Genomic DNA, 20,605 nt, shown 5'->3' with positions numbered 1-20,605 from the left:
AAAGGCAGAGGAACCAGAGATCAAGTTACCAATATCCGATGGATCATGGAAAAAGCAAGAGAGTTCCAGAAAAACATCTATTTCTGCTTTATTGCCTATGCCAAAGCCTTTGACTGTGTGGATCACAATAAACTGTGGAAAATTCTGAAAGAGATGGGCTTACCAGACCACCTGACCTGCCTCTTGAGAAACCTATATGCAGGTCAGGAAGCAACAGTTAGAACTGGACATGGAACAACAGACTGGTTCCAAATAGGAAAAGGAGTACGTCAAGTCTGTGTATTGTCACCCTGCTTATTTAACTTCTATGCAGAGTACATCATGAGAAACGCTGGACTGGAAGAAACACAAGCTAGAATCAAGATTGCCGGGAGAAATATCCATAACCTCAGATATGCAGATCACACCACCCTTATGGCAGAAAGTGAAGAGGAACTAAAAAGCCTCTTGATGAAAGTGAAAGAGGAGAGTGAAAAAGTTGGCTTAAAGCTCAACATTCAGAAAACGAAGATCATGGCATCTGGTCCCATGGGAAATCCCATCTATTTCATGGGAAATAGATGGGGAAACAGTGGAAACAGTGTCAGACTTTATTTTGGGGGGCTCCAAAATAACTGCAGATGGTGACTGCAGCCATGAAAGACGCTTACTCCTTGGAAGGAAAGTTATGACCAACCTAGATAGCATATTCAAAAGCAGAGACATCACTTTGCCAACAAAGGTCCGTCTAGTCAAGGCTATGGATTTTCCAGTGGTCATGTATGGATGTGAGAGTTGGACTGTGAAGAAAGCTGCTGCTGCTGCTGCTAAGTCGCTTCAGTCGTGTCCGACTCTGTGCGACCCCAGAGACGGCAGCCCACCAGGCTCCCCCGTCCCTGGGATTCTCCAGGCAAGAACACTGGAGTGGGTTGCCATTTCCTGAGCACTGAAGAATTGATGCTTTTGAACTGTGGTGTTAAAGAAGACTCTTGAGAGTCCCTTGGACTGCAAGGAGATCCAACCAGTCCACTCTAAAGGAGATTAGCCCTAGGTGTTCTTTGGAAGGAATGATATTAAAGCTGAAACTCCAATACTTTGGCCACCTCATGGGAAATGTTGACTCATTGGAAAAGACTCTGATGCTGGGAGGGATTGGGGGAGGAGGAGAAGGGGACAACAGAGGATGAGATGGCTGGATGGCATCACCGAATCAACGGACGTGAGTTTGAGTGAACTCCGGGAGTTAGTAATGGACAGGGAGACCTGGCATGCTGCAATTCATAGTGTCTCAGAGAGCTGGACACGATTGAGCGACTGAACTGAACTGAACTGAACTGAAGGAAATTAAGGAAAATGAGAATGACTCAGATAACCAATAAAGGCATTTATATCATGTTGGTAACAGTAACAGAGTTATGAGGTAGCTTACTATTATAAAAGCCAAAGTGTCATACCATCTAATTCTTTAATTAGATATTAATATCCCTTTGAGATGGATAGAGTAGATATTATCGTCAGTGCTTTTTACAGCAATGCACTTTAGTCTGTGGACAGACAGCATACCTGGGATTGTTGTTTGACATGCAGATTCTCAGGCCTCTTCCCAGACTTTTTGAATTAGAAATTCTTGGCCTGGGGTTCACAAACCTCTTATAACAAGTTCTCCAGGTAATTTTTTGTGTATACTAATGTTTGCAAAGCACAGGTTGACATGTAAAAATGCTGTGGTTCATAGAAGGATAATTATACAATATTCACTATCAAATGCTAACAAAGCAAAAACATCCTGTATTTCTGACCTCTGGTTAGGTTTCTTCTCCCATAATGAAAAAACAATCTGTTTACAAGCGTAAGACAAAAATCACGAAGGATGCTAAATGTTAGTTGTAGCCTCTTGGCAGGTGATAAGAGCTGAAGAGATGCAGAAGGAAAAGATAGATATATATATATTTTTTTAATGACTTAACCATGTAACTTTAACATGGGATTTCTTTTACAGTTTAATTTACCAGCTGGATATGTGGGACTGGTATTCCTGGGTTTGGCATTATCCTATGCCATTTCTTCACCACTGGTGGGCCTACTCAGTGATAAAATGCCAGTATGTACACTTCATTGATATTTAAGAATGACTTTTGTATGCCTGGTGGTTGTCCAACTGTACTTCTGGAGTTCTGCAGGGCTACTGATTAGAATGAACATATTCAAATTTTTTAAAATGTTATCTTTATTGAAGTATAGTTGACAAACTTTAAGATATTTGAAGTATACATCATGGTGATTTGGTATCTCTACACTTTGTGAAAGGATTCACTCCATCTAGTTAGTTAATATATCCATCCCCACAGTTATCTTTGTAGGGGAGGGGGAGCAGTGAGAACATTTAAATTCTTAAATATTCTTTTTTTTTTTTTTTTTTTGAGCTGATGGAGAGGTTTCAGTGTGAGGTCTCAGTATGTTCCAACTTGTCATCACCCTGAGCAGATTCACTTTTTAATTGCTTCAGCTGGGAAAAGTGGAAGCTTATGCCAAAACTGTTGAAAAACTCCTGAATTAGATTTTCTAAAGGAAAAAATTCTCTTGATGAAAAAAAATGGATTGACCTTAATAATCAGGACAGAGCTCAAAGGTACTTATGACTTGACCAACTTGAAAGGATAAAATGTAGTTTTTCTACGGGAGTGAAAGGACTGGTCATGACAATATACATTATTATCCCAGAGCCACCCTGAAAGAAAATTTCTTCTATTCTCCTTTAACTAGGTTTAAATGATTCAGTCTAGATGACTAGTATAGAGAGCTTAGTACTATTCACCAAGTCTCAAGCTTCTGTGATACTAGTGCTTATTTTCATGTTTCCCCTCTTTGTTGCACGTGGGTATATATTTATGAAGACTGATTATGTGGAGATTACTTGGTAATCCAGGTGACAAGAGGCAAGTGTCTTAAAGTGTTTGGAGCTTAGTTTTAAGATGTAGCCGTTTATATAACTGAACGGATGTCATACCCTTGTAATGTTTAGCCTGCTTTTCAGTAGTTTATAAGAAAACATTTTATTTGCTACTTTTTAAAATGTGAATTTTTCTAGATAATGCATCTACTTGGTTGTTTCTTGTGGTGACTGCTTCTTTAAAATTATTATATTTGAAACAGTGCATCATTTGCAAAAATCCACAATATACTCCCATTCCAAGGGATCTTGTCCTTTGCTCATACCCTGTCTTGAGGTATACTGATTACACTTGCTTTTGTGTTTACCATCTACCCTGTTTTCTCTTACATGTAAAATTTTGTTTTCTTCAATGTATTGATTTTTTTTAAATATCATGATTTGTATTCCTTGACGATTTCTTTATATTCTTGGATTATGGGAAGTTTTAACCTCTAAGTCTCTTTGGACTTTCTTTCTCAGCACCTAAGGAAATGGCTTCTGGTTTTTGGAAACTTGACCTTAGCAGGTTGCTACATGCTCTTAGGACCTGCCCCATTCTTGCACATTAAGAGGTAATTTTTTTTCTTCTTGCAAATTTTCAGCCAAATATTATTAAGAATTATTTTTAAAAATTTTGGTGTAACACTGATACGCTTAGTATCTTTGAATCTTATTATTTAAATAATTATCAGATTTAGGACTATATTGAAATATTTGTTTTACTGACAGTATTTACTGTATGCTAGCAATGGTCTAAGGGAACATCAATGCATAAAATCTATATCAAATGAGAAAAACGCTTATTTTTCCTTTGTGTTTCAATTGCAATTTGTACTTTATTTTAAAAATAGCATTTGTTATCTACCTTTAGCTGATTGTTTGTAGAATACACTTTTTTTCTTTTCACTACTTCTTGCTCCTTGAGGTAGGAACTAAATTTTTTTTGTTTCTGTGTCATCCTTAGTATATGGTAGCTGCTTACTAAAGCTTGTTTATTATAATTTCTTTGCTAAAATAAAGTGAGCTACTTAGAGCTTTTTAGGTACCTCTGGGACAAAACATGACGTGGAAAAAAGCAAGGATTTCAGAGTCCTTCATGTTTGGGTTTGTATTTGGACTTTCTGCCTTCTTTGGTGTGTGAACTTGGGTAACTCATTTAACTTCCAAGAGCCTAGGTTTTCTTATCCACACACACACACACACAAAACAGGTGATAATAGTACCACTGGAATAACTTTCTAGGCTCAGGATGGAGTCACTCCAGCCCAGGGTGCCATATCAGCAAACCAAAGCTTAGAAAACTTTCATGTCCCTGTACATGCTCCTCCTGACCAGAAAGCAGTATGTCCAGTCAGCCAGTCACCCCCAAATCGCCAACCCTGCTCTGGCTTTCTCACCCCAGACAAGATAGGCTGTGTGGCCCTGGGCAATCAGATATTTTCTGATTTTCTCTTCCTTGTTCTTTACTCTTTACACTGTAAAAGCTTCCTGCCTTCCATCCCATTTTGCAGTCCTCTGAAGGAGACCATACACCTCATGAAGTGTTAAGTAAAGTTCGCTTCTATCACCTAGATTGTCTTCTTTGATTGTTTTAACAGACTCACATGGCAGGGTTGCTGCAAGGATTCAAAAGAACAGTGGATATGAAGTAACTGACGTAGGGCCTGGCATGGAAGGAATAGCAGGTTCCTGTCACTTCCTTTACCACATCCCTTCTGTGCCCTTTTTCAGTCGATGGAGTTTTAAAACTAAGTGCTTGAAGGAGTGACGTTAACATTGACATTTTAATCAACTTTGAAAGGATTTTTTACGGTGATAAGGCAAGTTGACTCCAGGCATGTGACATGTGTGGCCAAAGACCTTGGGACAGCAGAATGAATGGATTTTTTTTCCATCAAAATGTAGAGATCAGATGGGAATAAGAATCAGACTAGTATTGTAATCTGTGAAAGGAACTTCTGCCAAGATCCTGCCTGCCCTTTTTGGCATGAAGCTTTGTTGTCTCTTTCAATGTTAATTTTTTTTTTTCTCTAAAACTTTTTTGCAGTCAACTCTGGTTGTTGGTGCTGATATTAGTCATAAATGGTATCTCTGCTGGAATTGGCTTGATTCCAACTTTCCCAGAGATTCTCAGTTGTGCACAGTAAGTTACTTCCATTGCTTGAACTGTTGTAATTAACAGTAAGCGTCACAAGCTTTCTTGAATTTCTCAATTTTGTAGGATGTTGGATATTTTTTTACACTACTAAATCTTCATGATTTCATGTCACACAATATTGTTATAATATTATAAGCAACTATACAATAATATAAATGATGATATAGAGTAATGTTAATACAGTGGTAGGTAAAATGGGTTGTGGATAGGAGCTTGGCTCAGTTTACACCTTGGTACAGATATACTTTTTAAAAGTCAAAGCATATATATATGTATATGCATAACTGAAGCCCTTTGCTGTACAATAGGAATTAATACAACATTGTCAATCAATCATACTTCAATAAATTTTAAAATAAAGCCAAAGTACAGTGGAAAGACCTCAGCATCATTTCCCTCTCACAATGGAGGTCCATACAAGGACACAGAGTCACCAGGTAAAATGATTTTAGCACCAATTCCAGCGTGTGTGTTTCCTTCCCTCACACCACCAAGCACTTCTCTGAAACCAGGTGGGTGTCCTGCAATTCAGTTAATTCTGAAACCATTTAGCTGGAGATAGCAGCAGATCCCACAGGTTAAGGGCTCTCTCTGCTTCAAAAGCTAATTTCAAGTGCAAGTTGTTACCTGTGCTTCTGACCCACTGGCTGTAAATCAGCAGTTCCCATGACTTGGATCTGATTAATTTACTAGAGTAGCTCATAGATCTTAGGAAACCAGTTCGCTTGTCAACAGTCAGATGACAAGATACAAAGGGCAGTGAGGTCCCATGCAATGGAGCCTCTATCTGGGCCCAGCACTGTGGCACGTGGAAGCATTCTGGCTTCCCAAGCTGGGAGCATTCTGAACTCAGTCCCTTTGGATATTTATGAAAGCTTCATTACATAAGCATGGCTGATTAAATCATTGACCAATTGGCAATTGATTTAATCTCCAGCCCCATTCTCATCCCTATGGGGAAGGGATTTGTGGGGCTGAAAGTTCCAACCCTCTAATCCATATTGATTCTCCATGCAATGTGGGTGCTGGTCCCAAAATCATCTCATTAATACAACAAAAGACACTTTTTTAAAAATAGCTTTCATCTTTTAGGAAATTCCACAAATTTTAGCTCTGTGCCCGGAATGGGGAAGAAGACCAAATATATCTTTTTATTATGAAGTACTGTACCACACCAGGCATTTGTACTTAGCCATCAGTCTTTAGTAGATGTGATGGTGAAGAACACAAAGTGAACTTGAGCAGGAAAATAACTGTTGGTTCTGATGTGCCAGTTCAACAATGCTCATAGGAATAAGGGGCTGCTTCTGTACTTTCTGAAAGTTGCCCATTGTTCTCTTTACACGTTCGTTTCATTTTAAGATTTCTTAATTGTATACTTTAATAAACATGTAATGTAAGTGGGTCATGATTCTTAATATTATATCCTATATATACAGTAGAAGCATTTCTAGAAAACCCTGCAGTAACCATAACTAGGAGAATATCTTCAAATTAGGTTAACTTATTTTAGAAATGGAGTGTTCTTGCTGTTGAGTTTGTCCAGATTATCCCTGGTTTGGTTTAGTTCATCTACCATACACTATTCCTTTGTTTCATGTAAGTTTCCCTTTTAACCATGAATACACTCTTGTTTCTTTTTGCAGTGAAAATGGATTTGAAGAAGGATTAAGTACCCTGGGACTTGTGTCAGGTCTCTTTGGTGCAATGTGGTCAGTTGGGTGAGTAGCTTTGGAGTTTAATTCACACTTGTAAGTTGGAGACTACTATTCCCATTTTACCGATGGAGAAATTCGGACACTCAGAGATCAGATGAACTGTAAGAAGCTGCATAATTCTCTTAGGGCAATGCTGCAGTTTTGACCCATGCTATCTGACTTCAAGATCAGTGGTTATACCAACAGTTTTAACAAGGTGACCACAATGATCTTATATACTTTGTCTTATGTAAGTGATATTTTAAAGTTCTTTTAACAGGAGCATGTCTCAGGTTTAAAGATGTATTCATTTATTCATTCATTTTTGTATCTAATTTTTACTCTGTACTAGGTTGTTGTTCAGTTGCTAAGTCGTGTCTGACTCTTTGCAACCCCATGGACTATAGCCTGTCAGGCTCCTCTGTCCATGGGATTTCCCAGGCAAGAGTACTGGAGTGGGTTGCTATGCCCTCCTCCAGGGGATCTTCCCGACCCAGGGATCAAACTCACATCTCCTGCGTCTTCTGCATTGGCAGGCAGATTCTTTTCCTTTGAGTCACCAGGGAAGCCCACTCTGTACTATACCAGAGAGAGAATTATATGCTAGCTGTATAGCTATCATCAGTCAGTATGTACTGAGTTATTTTAAATACAAATACCTGGAGAGAATATAATAAAGACTCTTTTGAATGCATGCCATCCTTTTAAAATTCTCATACAAGGCACCAACTTTTCAGAAGCAGTCATAATTTTAGGATTGTTTAAACATTTCAAATATCATCCTTTTCAGGTAGAATTATTTTCTTACTTTCCTTGTGGCTCAGCTGGTAAAGAATCTGCCGGCAATGTGGGAGACCTGGGTTCAGCCCCTGGGTTGGGAAAATACCCTGGAGAAGGGAAAGGCTACCCACTCCAGTATTCTGGCCTAGAGAATTCCATGAACTATACAGTCCATGGGGTTGAAAACAGTCAGACACGTCTGAGCGACTTTGACTTTCTATTTTCTTACACCTAATGCCCTGTTCAGGGTTTTCCAGGCGACACTAGTAGTAAAGGATCTGCCTACAAAGCAGGAAAGACAAGGGTTTCGTCCCTGGGTCGGGAAGACCCCCTGGAGGAGGGCATGGCGACCCACTCCAGTATTCTTGCCCGGAGAGTCCCATGGACAGAGGAGCCTGACAGGCTACAGTCCATGGGGTCACAAAGAGTCGGGCAGGACTGAGCAATTTAGCATGCACACACGCGTAGTTTCAATATAATGAATTGAAGAGGTCACATAGCCCATAAGAAATAACTTTTTTTGGCTCTATTTAATCCTCTTTCTTCTTTCCGTTGTTAGTGCTTTTGTAGGACCAACGCTGGGGGGATTTCTCTATGAGAAAATTGGTTTTGAGTGGGCAGCTGCTCTACAGGGTCTCTGGGCTCTGACAAGCGTGAGTATTAGTCTTTTCCTTTCATCTTTCTTATGTTTATGGAAAAACATGACTTGAATAATTGATGTTAACCATATCTTTCATTGTGTTAAAGGGACTAGTGATGGGCTTGTTTTACCTGTTGGAGCACTCGAGGAGAAGGAGGAGGTATGGTCAGCTCTGGAGCTCTTTTCCTCCCTTTAAAATTTGGCTTGTGGGAGTGGAAAACAAACAGTATTTTACACCCATTCTTCCAGTCTGAAGATCTCCGGGCACTCTGTGCCTCATCACTTGATAGACACATATATGGAAATAGTTAGGTAGTGATGTAGGTACTGAGTTTTTTTTTTTTTTTTTAAGGTGAGAAATATTGAGGTTGGCTTCTTTTTTCCTTCAATATAGATCTGAACTTCAAAATATCCTTGGCACAGAGGAGGAACGGACTGCTCTCCTGTCTGATGAAAGGTAGCCTTAGGATTTCAACCAGTACAGGACTGGAAGATGGATGCTTCTGGCCTTGAACATCAGTGTTGGACTTTCTTAATTTTTATGCACAAAACTCCGTGGACTTCACACCAGCATCCTGGAAATGTTAACATAGTTTTGGGTAATCCTGTGTTGGGCTACACATCCTGTCGTCCTGAAGAACTGGCCTACTGAACCAGTCATATTTGAAATCTTAAATATGAGAGGAGTCATTGAAAATGAACAGAAGTTGGTGGTTTTGAGTGGCTAGACTTGGCCTTGAAGATGTTGTTGACTCTAGGTATCCTGTTTCATCTGTTTACTTTTTATTGAGTGCACTGATTCTGTGAATGTACCTTTTTTATTAACAGGAAAAGAAATGAATTTATTTGACATGCCTATAAGTAATGTAAAGATAACTCAAAATATGTAGAATAATTACTGTGAAATCAGTTTTTAAAATAGTTGCTTTCTCTGTGTCCTGAGTTTTTGTTTGTTTGTTTGTTTTTGTTCAAAAAGCAATTTCCAGCCTATGGTATAAAAACTCTATTGTATATCATGGCCATCAGCTCTTCTAAAAATTTTGTTTGTGTGAAAGATACAAGAATAATATCACTTAGCACTTCCAATTTTGTAACATACTGTGAATTAGGATCTTGATTTATAAATAATGCTTGGTTTAATGTTATTCATTTCTCTTAATATCTCTGTTTTAGTTCTAACATTAAAAAAATTAAATATTTCCAATAGATGTATCCCATTTCCAGAGCAGGTGAGTCCACAGGAATACTTGTTCTGTGTTAGGGAAGGGGTTCCTCTGACGTCATGTAAAATCCATGTCGTTGTTTTGAGTGAATCTCTGCTGTGCAACTCTCATACCTCCTGATCCATTTTCATAGTGTAGTAGCCACATTTACCACCATCCCCAATTTTTTAGTAGACTAAATGGTTTTTCATCTATTTAGTAATTCAAACATATTGAATGCCTTCTCTAAGCAGACATTGTGCTTGGTATTACAAAGTTAGCTGTGATCAAGATAAACAGTCTAGCCTTTATGGAACTAATATTCCAGTGAAAGGGATAAACAATAAATACCAGAATCTCTATCTATGACAGAAAAAACCCGGTGATATGAAAGAGTAATTGGCTGGAGTTGATTAGGTGTGAGGATCCTCCTTTAGATAAGGCCTCTCTGTGGAGGGGCTTTTGAACTGAGATCTGAAGGATGACAGTGAAGCCGCCATTGACAGGGAAAAGCCCTCCTCAGTTTGTACAAACAGGCTTGACATGGTCAAAGAGAAGGCGGCGGTGGTCCACAAGGCTGGAGACCAGTAAACAGAGGAATTTGGAGAGGTGGGGAGGGGGTGGCTTTTGAATGGAGGATGCCAGAATTTGATTCATACTTCAGGAAGCTCATTGTGTTTGCATACTAGGGGCAGAGGGAGATCTTTGAAAGCTTTGAGAAAGTCATTAATGAAGTGGAGAGAAAAGGACCTGTTTGGAAGTGGAAGCAACAGGGCTTGTTGATACGGAGAGAGGAGAGGGAAATTCAGGACGACTCCTAGGATCCGGCTTGAGGGTATGGGCGGGTAGCGATGCCTCTTAGTAAAATGGGGAAGAATGGGAGCAAAGCAGGTCCTGAAGAAGCAAACTAAAACTTGCCCTTTCAAACCACTAGAAGGGGGGGAAAAAAAAAAAAGATCACAACACCCAGACTGGATAATACGTACAGAAACTGGACCTAAGGACCATTTCGGAAGGCTGCTTGGCATTAATTCCCCAAACTGAAGATTCCCAAGCCCAATGAACTCTTCATTCCCCTCCTTCCTCCAAGCCCCGTAAGGCTGAGAACTCCAAAGGGTGGTCCAGGGCGTGCCAAGCCAAGCACAAATGGCTTATCACTCCTCCCCCGCTTGCTGGAGCGGCACTAGGACTGTGACCCCGGGCCGCTGCACGCGTGTGCAGAGCGGAAAGGGCCAGGCCCGGAGCATCCTGGCTCCATTCCAGTGCTTTTCTTCCTTGGGCGAAGGCTAGAGGAAAATACGGGGCTGCCGCTCCTCCGCGCAGGGGTCCAGGATGCCGCCGAGTGCCTGCAGTTCCCAATTCTGCCACGTAGGACCGGTATTAAAGCACCGCCGGGACCCGTCAGCAGCTCAAAGCAGGGCAGTGGCGCGCAGCTTGCACCGCCCCGACCTGGCGTCCAGACGTCACTCAGGACTGTCGGCCTATTACCCTTAGCGCGCTGCTGACTGTTGGAGAGAAGTTCAAAGTCAGCGCAAAGATTCCAGGCTGTCTGGCGAGAGAAGTTTTTGTTCCCTCTCCCAAAACACCGCTGTCCATACGTGCTGTGGGTATTGGAGTATTTAAAGCCACTTTGTACCAAACCAACTTTGCACTTTCCTCATGTTATGATTTTGAAATATTAAAATAAATGACAGAAAGGTTAGACGTATGAGAATTGATAGAACTTTTAACAATGAAACCAAGAAGTAGGTCAAAACTATCAAGGGGAATCGTTGTGTTTATTGCGACCCCATGGGCTGTAGTCTGCCCGGCTCCTCTGTCCAGGGAATTCTCCAGGCAAGAATACTGGAGTGAGTTGCCATTTCCTTCTCCAGGGGATCTTCCCCACCCAGGAATCGAACCCAGGTCTCCTGCATTGAGGCAGATGATTTATCGACTGAGTTGTGGTCTTCTAAATGTAACAACATGTAACAAAAGTACCCAGTTTAAAATAACTCTTTTTTTTAATGAGGCTGAATGTAGAATATAAGTAAAAAATATCTTTTATGTTAAGATCACATTGCACCCTATACAAATATGACAGACTAATCCAAAGAAAAAATAAACGACAAATAAATAAAAATCACAGATTTTTAGAAATTAAACTTAAAAAAATTTGTGATAATTGTTGATTCACATGTAGTTATAAGAAATAATACCCAGAGATCATCTTATTCTTTATCCAGGTTCCCACAATGGTAACAGCTTGTAACACAGTACAATATTATAAACCAGGTTACATTGGTAGAGTCAAGATAAAGATTCCCAGTCTTCAGATTGCCCAGGCTGCCACTTTTCTTTCACACCTACTCCTTCCTTAATCTCTGGCAATCACGAATCTGTTCTCCATTTCTGTAATTTTGTCATTTCAAGAATGCTGTATAAATAAAATCACGTAGTATGTTATCTTCTGGGATCACCTTATTTCTTTCAGCATAAGATTCTTGAAACCCATCCACATTGTGGCGCGTGTCAGTAGGTCATTTCTCACTGAGTAGTATCACGTGATATGGGCATACAGCTGGGTTGTTCATCCATTGAAGGGCATTTGGGTTGTTTTCAGTTTTCAGGTAAAACAAAGCTGTTATTAACATTCATGTACAAGTTTTTGTGTGAAAATGTCTTCTCTGGGATAAATGCCCGGGAATACAACTGTTGAGTTGTAATGTAATTGCATGATTAGTTTTCCCCCCATATAACCCATATGTTTTATATAGGAAATTAGATTTGGATAATAAATATTAAATGTTATACATCAATGAAATATTCTATTTACTTGCTTATTAAGTTATCCAGATTTAAATATGTTAAACATACCTTCTCATATCTAGCTGGCAAGAGAGGTGGGTAACAAATACTGCACTGCCAACTGATTTTCATTAAATACAATTAATAAGTGAGAAGTAAAGAGCTGGTATCTTTTATTTATATACAATCATTGCAAAAGGGAATGATCTAAAGACTAGTTATGATTTTTTTTTCCTTTGGTATCAGTCTCACATGTCTTCAATTTATGAAATAAACATGCAGGAGAGTAAAACTCTGAAACAGCATACTTAGAAAAAGTAAAATGCTATCTGAAGTATTAACAAGTGAAACAAAACTTCACATATTCAGTTTTCCATTAAGAACAACTTGCAACTCTTAAAATATTTGCACTGTTTTCCGTCAACTACAAATTGGCATTTGCCATGGGTACTTACCCTCTATCTCTATGAAGATTAAATTATTTGCTGTCACCTCTACTGAGTTTCAACACCCTCTGAAAGGAGTTCAGTGTGGAGAGCAAAAGTGAGGCACTCTGTGCTCAGGGGGAAAAAAACTGGCAGGACAGGTCTTCACATCGTTAGACATTTTCAGGAGCCTATTTTATGAGGCCAACTCTTGTATCTCCTCATATCTAGAAAAGCACTAAAATCCTTCATGGTGGAAACTGTTCCTCCTGACTAGCAGAAAACTTCTGGAAAAACATGTGCTTGATTGCATGTATTTCCCCCTTCACCAAAATCATGTATATACTGACCTTCCTCCATCTGTCTCTTTGAAGCAGTTTCTCAGAGCTCTCTGAAGTGCAGTCTCCCAGGCTGCAGTCCTCATTTTGCCCAAAATAAAACTTAACTGGCAACTTCCATGTTGTGCGTTTTCTAAGTTGACTTTATTTCAGAAAATCGACAGATCCACTTTGAATCCCAGTTTATTTATAGGTGACAATCTAAGAAACATGATGTTCAGTAACAGCTTGTGGTTTATAGTTTAGTGCAATTGCATCAGCAGTACCAAAATAATCTGGAATGTATTTCTTACTGATCATGGTCAACAGTAGCACAACAAATGCAAAAAGCAGTACATTATTATCATTTTTAAGTTTTCATCATTCAAGGTAAGTTTGAATACCAAATCAGTTAAGTCACGTTGTTATATGTTTCAAAAATTACAGCCATGAAATCAGTTGTTGGCTGATTTCAGTTTCTTGTTGGCATAAAATCAATTTCAAATCAGAATTTGAAAAGAGCTTTTTTTTTTTTCTTTTAAGAGAATTAAAGCCAGTGTAGGTAAATATTTTGTTTGAACATGTTGACCTGAAACAAATAGATGGCCAGATATTTCTTCCAAAAATATGGGTTTATTTGGAATCAACAGAGAACTGCAATTCGGGGTTCGTAGCTATGGTGAGCCATGCACAAGTCCCCACACAGCAAGGGAAGGAGAACACTTTTATAAAGGGAAAAAGGAAGTTGGAAGGGCTCTGGTAAACAAACAGGCCTTGGGATTTCATTGACAGAGTCCTTGCCAGGAAAGAAGATGAATTTTTCTTTTCCCCATTGGGCTCTGCTATCCTTGCAGGGTATGAGAGCTTCCCCCTCTGAACTTCCAACTCTATTTAATTGAGATTTCTGCTTACTAAGTTTTTGCAAACATCATATTAATACTTTTCATTCAAACTTTTAAGAATTTAAGTGAAATGAATGGTTATATTCATTTCCTCTGTTGTTTTCTCCTGCTATTGCTGGTTTGCTGTTGCCTCTTTTATTCATGTATCTGATGACCATCAGAGTTACCTGGTTGTCAGTGGGTCCATTCCTAAGAGCTGGGTCCAACCTGCAGATCTGGAACACAAACAGTATGAGGACAAGGATGTGCATTACGTACCACTGCCATCTGGTAGTAAGGAAGTTGCAAAATTTAATTACATGCATGCCACTGCAAACTCTCTGAAAGAAAAAATATACTTGAGGTCAAACACATTATTAATTGGAAAAAAAATAACTGCACAAGAAAGAAAGATCTCCTCACACTTTTTCATTCCTGTACCTGGTGCATTTATCTTGATTTGTTCTCAGGACTCAGAGGAGCAAGAACTCCCAAACAGATTCAACGTATTAATTGATCTTCCATATAAGCAAATTTCACTTAGCAAAGCCTAAGATTTGGATTCTGAGTGGGTCAAAGCAGACAAACACAGACTTCAGTTTTTCTTCTCTGTCTTTGAATTTAGTCACTTTGGTGAATGGCCCAGCCTACAAGAAATGGAAGATGCTGGTCGTAAGGAAGTTTCTCCCTCACTGAGACCTCTAAATCCTCCACAAACATTTGCCTGACCTCTTCTAGCACAGGGAACAAGAGGCTGTGGGAGGTACTGTGACCTCACCCTCCTTCCAAGTATGACTGTCACTCAGGAGGGGTGGAGCTGTGATTAGTTTTTAAAGCAACCCCCAAGCGGTTTTCCAGAGCAGTTGTATCATTTCACAATCTTCCCAACAGTGATGTATGACTAACCCAGTTTCTCAGTAAGTTTTTTTTTGTGTGTATGTTTAAATAAATAGGTTTAAATAAGGTAAAGTAAAATAATAGAGTGATGCATGATATAGGAAGTTATTGATCAGAGAGCAAATCTGTGGGACTGCTAGGGGAAAAACCATCCAGATGAGCTCATAGAAATGGACTGTAAGTTAATAATTCCAAGAGAAGCCATTCAGGTCAGGCTGACGTTAGAAGACAGGAAACATGAATGATTTTGTGGAAATGAGAAAATACAGAAGTGAACTAATTGACATTCTTTTAGCAAATTAGTGGCCAAGAACAGGTAGGCATCTCACCTGGGAGATTTAAAGACCTGTGTCAAAGCTGTAGTGGGCATTACCCTCACCAAAGGGCCTCCACCTTTTGAGTGTGAGATAATAATAACAGCAAAAGCTATTCAGCCCACTTATCAACACTTTCCAGCTGAGAGAAATGTAAGGAGAGGATGTGTAACAATTCTGTCTTCAGGGTTCATACTTTAACTATTATCCAATATGATCATGACACTCATCAATACAGTGGGAAAAAATTCATGCCATCTAAGCAAATAGTAATTAGATGCAAGACCATGCAGAATTTAGTTATCTCTACCTGGAGGGAAGTCCAAGAGTGGATAAGTTTTACAATAGAAGAAAAATATGCTAGAGAGAAAGAATATGGAATAAATGTAAGAGTCAACTTTAGTTAGGCCTTGAAGGCTAGGAAGTGCCCAGCTTCTATTGTTCTATTACTTCTCCTGGCTATTTTGTCATTGTTCAATAGAAATCATGTATTGAGGTGACCGAAAAATTCACTTGGGTTTTCAGTAACATCTTATGGAAAAAACTCAAATGAACTTTTTGGCCAACCCTATAGTTCCATCTGGCCTCTATGACTGTTTGAAAGAAAAACCCACTAATCAGAGTTGGCACACTAGAATAATATACATACTCCTTTTCCTGGTGCCTAAGGTGCCCCTGGTCACCTGCTCTCTATACAGAAAGTAAACCAAAACAGAAACTCAGAGGTGACTGAAGGAGCTACAGGTCATGGAAAGAAGAAAGCAGATAGGATCCAGCCAGGGGTGGGTGGAGGATTTCACGTAGACCAAACCTGTAAGCAATTACCTCAGGCAACAAACATGCTTTTACACATCCTTGCCCATGAAGAACAGGGTAAATTATTGGCGAATTATTGTGGTGCCCTCATATTGCTCAACAAAACAGTAAATGTACCACTGCTTGATGCTATTCTATTTTTAACCTATCTTTTCATTTTTTCCCCCCATGTAAGTACCTGCGATTTCAGTTTTATTTTTATATCCTATGTACCCTTTCAAATACAAAAAAAGGTCTTAATGACCCAGATAGCCAATGGCATGGTCACTCACCTAGACCCAGACATCCTGAAGTGTGGACTTCAGTGGGCCTTAAGAAGCATTACCATGAACAAAGCTAGTGGCTGTGACGGGATTCTAGCTGGGCTGTTTCAATTCCTAAAAGATGATGCTGTTAAAATGTTGCACCCAATATGCCAGCAAAGTTGGAAAACTCAGCAGTGGCTACAGATCTGCAAAAGGTCAGTTTGCATTCCAATCCTAAAGAAAGGCAATGACAAAGAATATTCAAATTAGCATACAATTGCACTCATTTCACATGCCAGTAAGGTAGTTCTCAAAATCCATCAAGCTAGGCTTCAATAGTACATGAACCGAGAACTTCCAGATGTACAAGCTGGATTTAGAAAGGCAGAGGATCCAGAGATCAAATTGTCAACATCTGTTGGATCATAGAAAAAGCAAGGGAATTCCAGAAAAAAATCTACTTCTGCTTCATTGACTATGCTAAAGCCTTTGATTGTGTGTGTGTGTTCATTTGCTTCAGTTGTGTGCGACTCTTTGCGACCCTGTGAACTGTAGCCCACCAGTCTCCTCTGTCTGTGGGATTCTCCAGGCAAGAATCCTGGAGTGGGTTGCCATGACTGTGTGGATCACAGATTGTGGAAAATTCTTCAAGAGATGGGAATACCAGACCACCGTGCTGATCTCCTGAAAAACCTGTATGCACTCCAAGAAACAACAGTTAAAACCAGACATGGAACAGTGGACTGGTCAAAATTGGGAAAGGAATACAAAAGGCTGTATATTGTCAGCCTGCTTATTTAACTTACATGCAGAGTACATCATGCGACATGCTGGGCTGGATGAATCACAAGCTGAAGATTGCCAGGAGAAATATTAACAACCTCAGATATGTAGATGATACCACTCTAATGGCAGAAAGTGAAGAGGAACTAGAGAGCCTCTTGATGAGGGTAAAAGTGGAGCATGAAAAACTGCTTAAAACTCAACATTCAGAAAACTAAGATTATAGCATCTGGTCCCATCACTTCATGACAAATAGAAGGATAAAAAGTGGAAACAGTGACAGATTTTATTTTCCTGGGCTCCAAAATCATTGCAGATGGTGATTGCAGCTGTGAAATTAAAAGACACTTGCTCCTGGGAAGAAAAGCTAGACAGGACAAACCTAGATAGCATATTAAAAAGCAGACACATCACCTTGCTGACCAAAATCTGTATAGTCAAAGCTATGGTTTTTGCAGTAGTTATGGTTTTTCATGTACATATGTGAGAGTTTGACCATAAAAGATGGATGAACTGATGCTTTTGAATTGTAGTGCTGAAGACTCTTTAGAGTCCCTTGAACAACAAGGAGATCAAACCAGTCAATCCTAAAGGAACTCAATCCTGAATATTCATTGGAAGGACTGATGCTGAAGCTGAAGCTCCAATACCCTAGCCACCCAATGCAAAGAACCAACTTATTGGAAAAGACCCTGGTGCTGGGAAGATTGAGGGCAACAGAAGAGGGTGACAGAGAATGAGGTGGTTGGATGGCATCACCAACTCACTGGACTGAGTTTGAGCTAGGCATACTGCAGTCCATGGGGTTGCAAAGAGTCAGACATAACTTAGCAACTAAACAACAACACTTTCAAATGCAGGCTTCTACATCTGCCTGCCCAAATAAAAAAGTGACTTTGATTTAGGTCCCTTGGATTCATGTCATTTGTGGCAGTCATCCTGACCTTACTGAAAGCATTGAATCCAACTGTCTTAGTTTAGGCTGCTACAAGAAAATACCATCAACTGGGTAGTTTAAAACAACAGAAATTTCTTTCTCACAGTTCTGAAGGCTAACTTCAAGAACAAGGTGCTGGCTGATTCCGGTCTGGTAGGACCCACTTCCCGGTTCATAGATGGTGATCTTCTCACTGTGTCCTCATGTGGTAGAAGAGACCAAGTGCTCTCTGGGGTTTCCATTATAAAGGCAGGGATCACATTCATAAGAGCTTCACCCTCATGGTCTAATCACCTCTCAAGGGTTTCACCTCCTAATACAATCACACTGAGGTTTAGATTTCAACATACCAATTTGTGAATCTGTTTGTGGGGGGAACACAAATATTTAGTCTATAGCACCAACTAAGAGACATTTCAGAAGTTCCTGTTGGTGAAGTCAATGAACTTCTGGCAGAGTTGGATTAGAACAAAATAAAGGATTTGCAAGTGAAATCATTAAGAATAGAGCTTGTTACTCTTTTTCTTTTGAGGACAGCGTGGGAGCATACTGATAGAAGCCAGATCAAAGAGACTTCTATAGCTTATCATATCATGGTCCTAAACTTTTGAGAGCGAGAAAACAGAAGGGTAGTTTGAACCATCTGAAATCACTGTTACCAGAGGTGAAAAACAGGAGGGAATTAGCAACTTCCTATGCACAACCCTTCCATCCATTCTAGGAGAACCAGGCTGGAATCCTTACTCTCTAAGATTCTGTCTTGGTTTGAGTTGCTTGAACTGTCTGAAGAGTTGAACACCCTTTCAAGTGCAGAGCTGGAGGAGCACCTCATTTGGGTGGGACATGACTCCAAAACGTGGTTAAAATTCAGGCTGGTTCTGCTTAAGTTCAGGCTGATTTGGCTCAAGCAGCATTTTCTTTCTCAGAGACTGAGTCGGAGAGGCATGCTGAAGACCAAAGCGCAGCCCCAATGAGGACAAAACATTGTCCTTTACCACTAAGTACTTTTTTGAGGGTACAGTATTATCTTTTTTTTTTCTTTTTGGTGTTTAGTATCAAAAGAAAGCAATTTGAAAAGAAAGGTCTGGTTTTTCTGTTTTGTTTACTTATTTTTGATGCTATTCTTGCTACATATGAGGAAATGCCATCGATGACTGTACATGCTATTTCCAAATCTTTGTTAATGCTGTTTCAGCCTTGGAAACCAGGAAGTGCTGAGGCTTGAGTCAGAGCCAGGAGCTACTCCTTGCCTTTCTGGGCCTTGGTATTCTTATTGTGCTCTCACTGCCCCATGGATGTGCGTCTGCCAGGTGCAGCTGTGCATGTTCCAGGAGTTGGTGCCCAGGTGCTGTGTTCCTAATTTCATCCTCAGCACAGTGCCTCAAATGGACTAGATCTTCAACTGAAAAATAGTGGTTCTGGGTCCCTAACATAAATTGTCTCCCCTTTTTGTTAATTACTGTCATTCCATCATAGACTTGCAGAGGACTTTCATGCGTCTTTGACTCTCAGGACAACTTTGTGAAAATGATAAATCATGTATGATTACCTGAACTTTTAGGTGAGAAATAGAGGTTCAGAGAAGTGGAATACAAAGCAGAAACTACATGTCTAGGGAATTCCCTGGTGGTCAAGTGGTTAAGAATTGGTGCTTTCACTGCAGTGAGCCTGGTTTCAATCTCTGGTTGGGAAACTAAGATCTCACAAGCTGTGTCGTACTGTCAAAAATGAGAAAAAGGAAAAAAGAAAAGAAAAGAAGCTACATTTCTACTCTTCTTTCTTATTAGAGCCAGAAAACCAAGCTCAATTGAGTACTATTTTGAGATGATCAGATCCCAATTAGAAACAAATATTTGAGCTCTGCCTAGTTTTTATAGTGACTCTTCATTCAAAACTTTGAATTGATTGGAACTTGTCACTCTTGTAATGAATTCCATTAATCACAAACTGGTAAATTAGGGAATAGATCTTATCAGCAATAAATTATAATTAATCAATGTTCCCCGTGGCCAGGTAACATTATTTTATAGCTGAGTTAAACTAAAGAAGTTAATTCAGCCTTACTTAAGCAATCACATTTATGAAGATGAAAATGTAAACTCTTAAAGTTCTCTGTCCTGAATTTGGTGAAGATTTAAAAGTGTATCAGCTACTCTATGGCAAATGTTTGTAAAACTCATTCTCTTTTTCTTATATATTATAGATCTTTCCATATTTAAATTGCTTTTTCATTTGCTAGTTTCCGACTCTTCCAATATTTTGTTATTCAAATTGTCAATTTTTATGAGACAATTTTGAAATGCTACAGAGAAAAAAGGGAACTTCATCACCTTGACTTTGCATCAGAGACCATTTCCCCTTTCTCCCTCCGGCACCTCTGATAAACAAAACACTATATCTCTTGTGTATAATGACAAAGAGAGAAAAACATCCAGGAAATCTGAAGACACTGAGATTCGAAAGACAGATAAGACTGTTTCTGTTCCTACCCTCCAAAAGTAAAGATTGTTTGTGTATTTTCACCAGCTTATCTAAATACTACTAAGCGAAAAAGATACTGTTACCAGTTGGTGAGATTAAATGACGAGGAAGTAGATCATGACCAAAATTATACTGGTAGAAATGCAAGAGCTTAAAGGCCTCAACTACATTTTTTTTTTTGTATATAGTATCAAAAGAAAACAATTTTAAAAGAAGGGCCTGGTTTTTCTGTTTTGCTTCCTTATTTTTGATACGTCATCCTTGCTACCTATGAGGAAATACCATCAATTACTGTTCATGCTATTTCCAACAGCTACATCAAATATTTGTTCAA

At 39.4% G+C, this 20,605-nt stretch overlaps 1 protein-coding gene across 2 annotated transcripts in view; it reads left to right on the top strand.

Annotated features, from left to right (window-relative positions):
• Positions 1 to 9,107, top strand: part of SLC18B1 (solute carrier family 18 member B1) — a 34,841-nt gene extending 25,734 nt beyond the window's left edge. For both annotated transcript variants that reach the window (XM_069598465.1, XM_069598464.1), the window contains 7 exons: positions 1,979 to 2,080; positions 3,392 to 3,483; positions 4,959 to 5,054; positions 6,716 to 6,790; positions 8,106 to 8,199; positions 8,294 to 8,346; positions 8,581 to 9,107. In XM_069598465.1, coding sequence (XP_069454566.1) covers positions 1,979 to 2,080; positions 3,392 to 3,483; positions 4,959 to 5,054; positions 6,716 to 6,790; positions 8,106 to 8,199; positions 8,294 to 8,346; positions 8,581 to 8,647 — 579 coding nt within the window. In that variant the 3' untranslated portion in view covers positions 8,648 to 9,107. The remainder of the gene's footprint in view (positions 1 to 1,978; positions 2,081 to 3,391; positions 3,484 to 4,958; positions 5,055 to 6,715; positions 6,791 to 8,105; positions 8,200 to 8,293; positions 8,347 to 8,580) is intronic.
• The last annotated feature ends 11,498 nt before the right edge of the window (positions 9,108 to 20,605 follow it).

This window comes from Ovis canadensis, chromosome 8, assembly GCF_042477335.2.
Source record: "Ovis canadensis isolate MfBH-ARS-UI-01 breed Bighorn chromosome 8, ARS-UI_OviCan_v2, whole genome shotgun sequence".
Lineage (NCBI taxonomy): Eukaryota > Metazoa > Chordata > Mammalia > Artiodactyla > Bovidae > Ovis > Ovis canadensis.
This window is presented reverse-complemented; position numbering and strand designations above follow the sequence as displayed.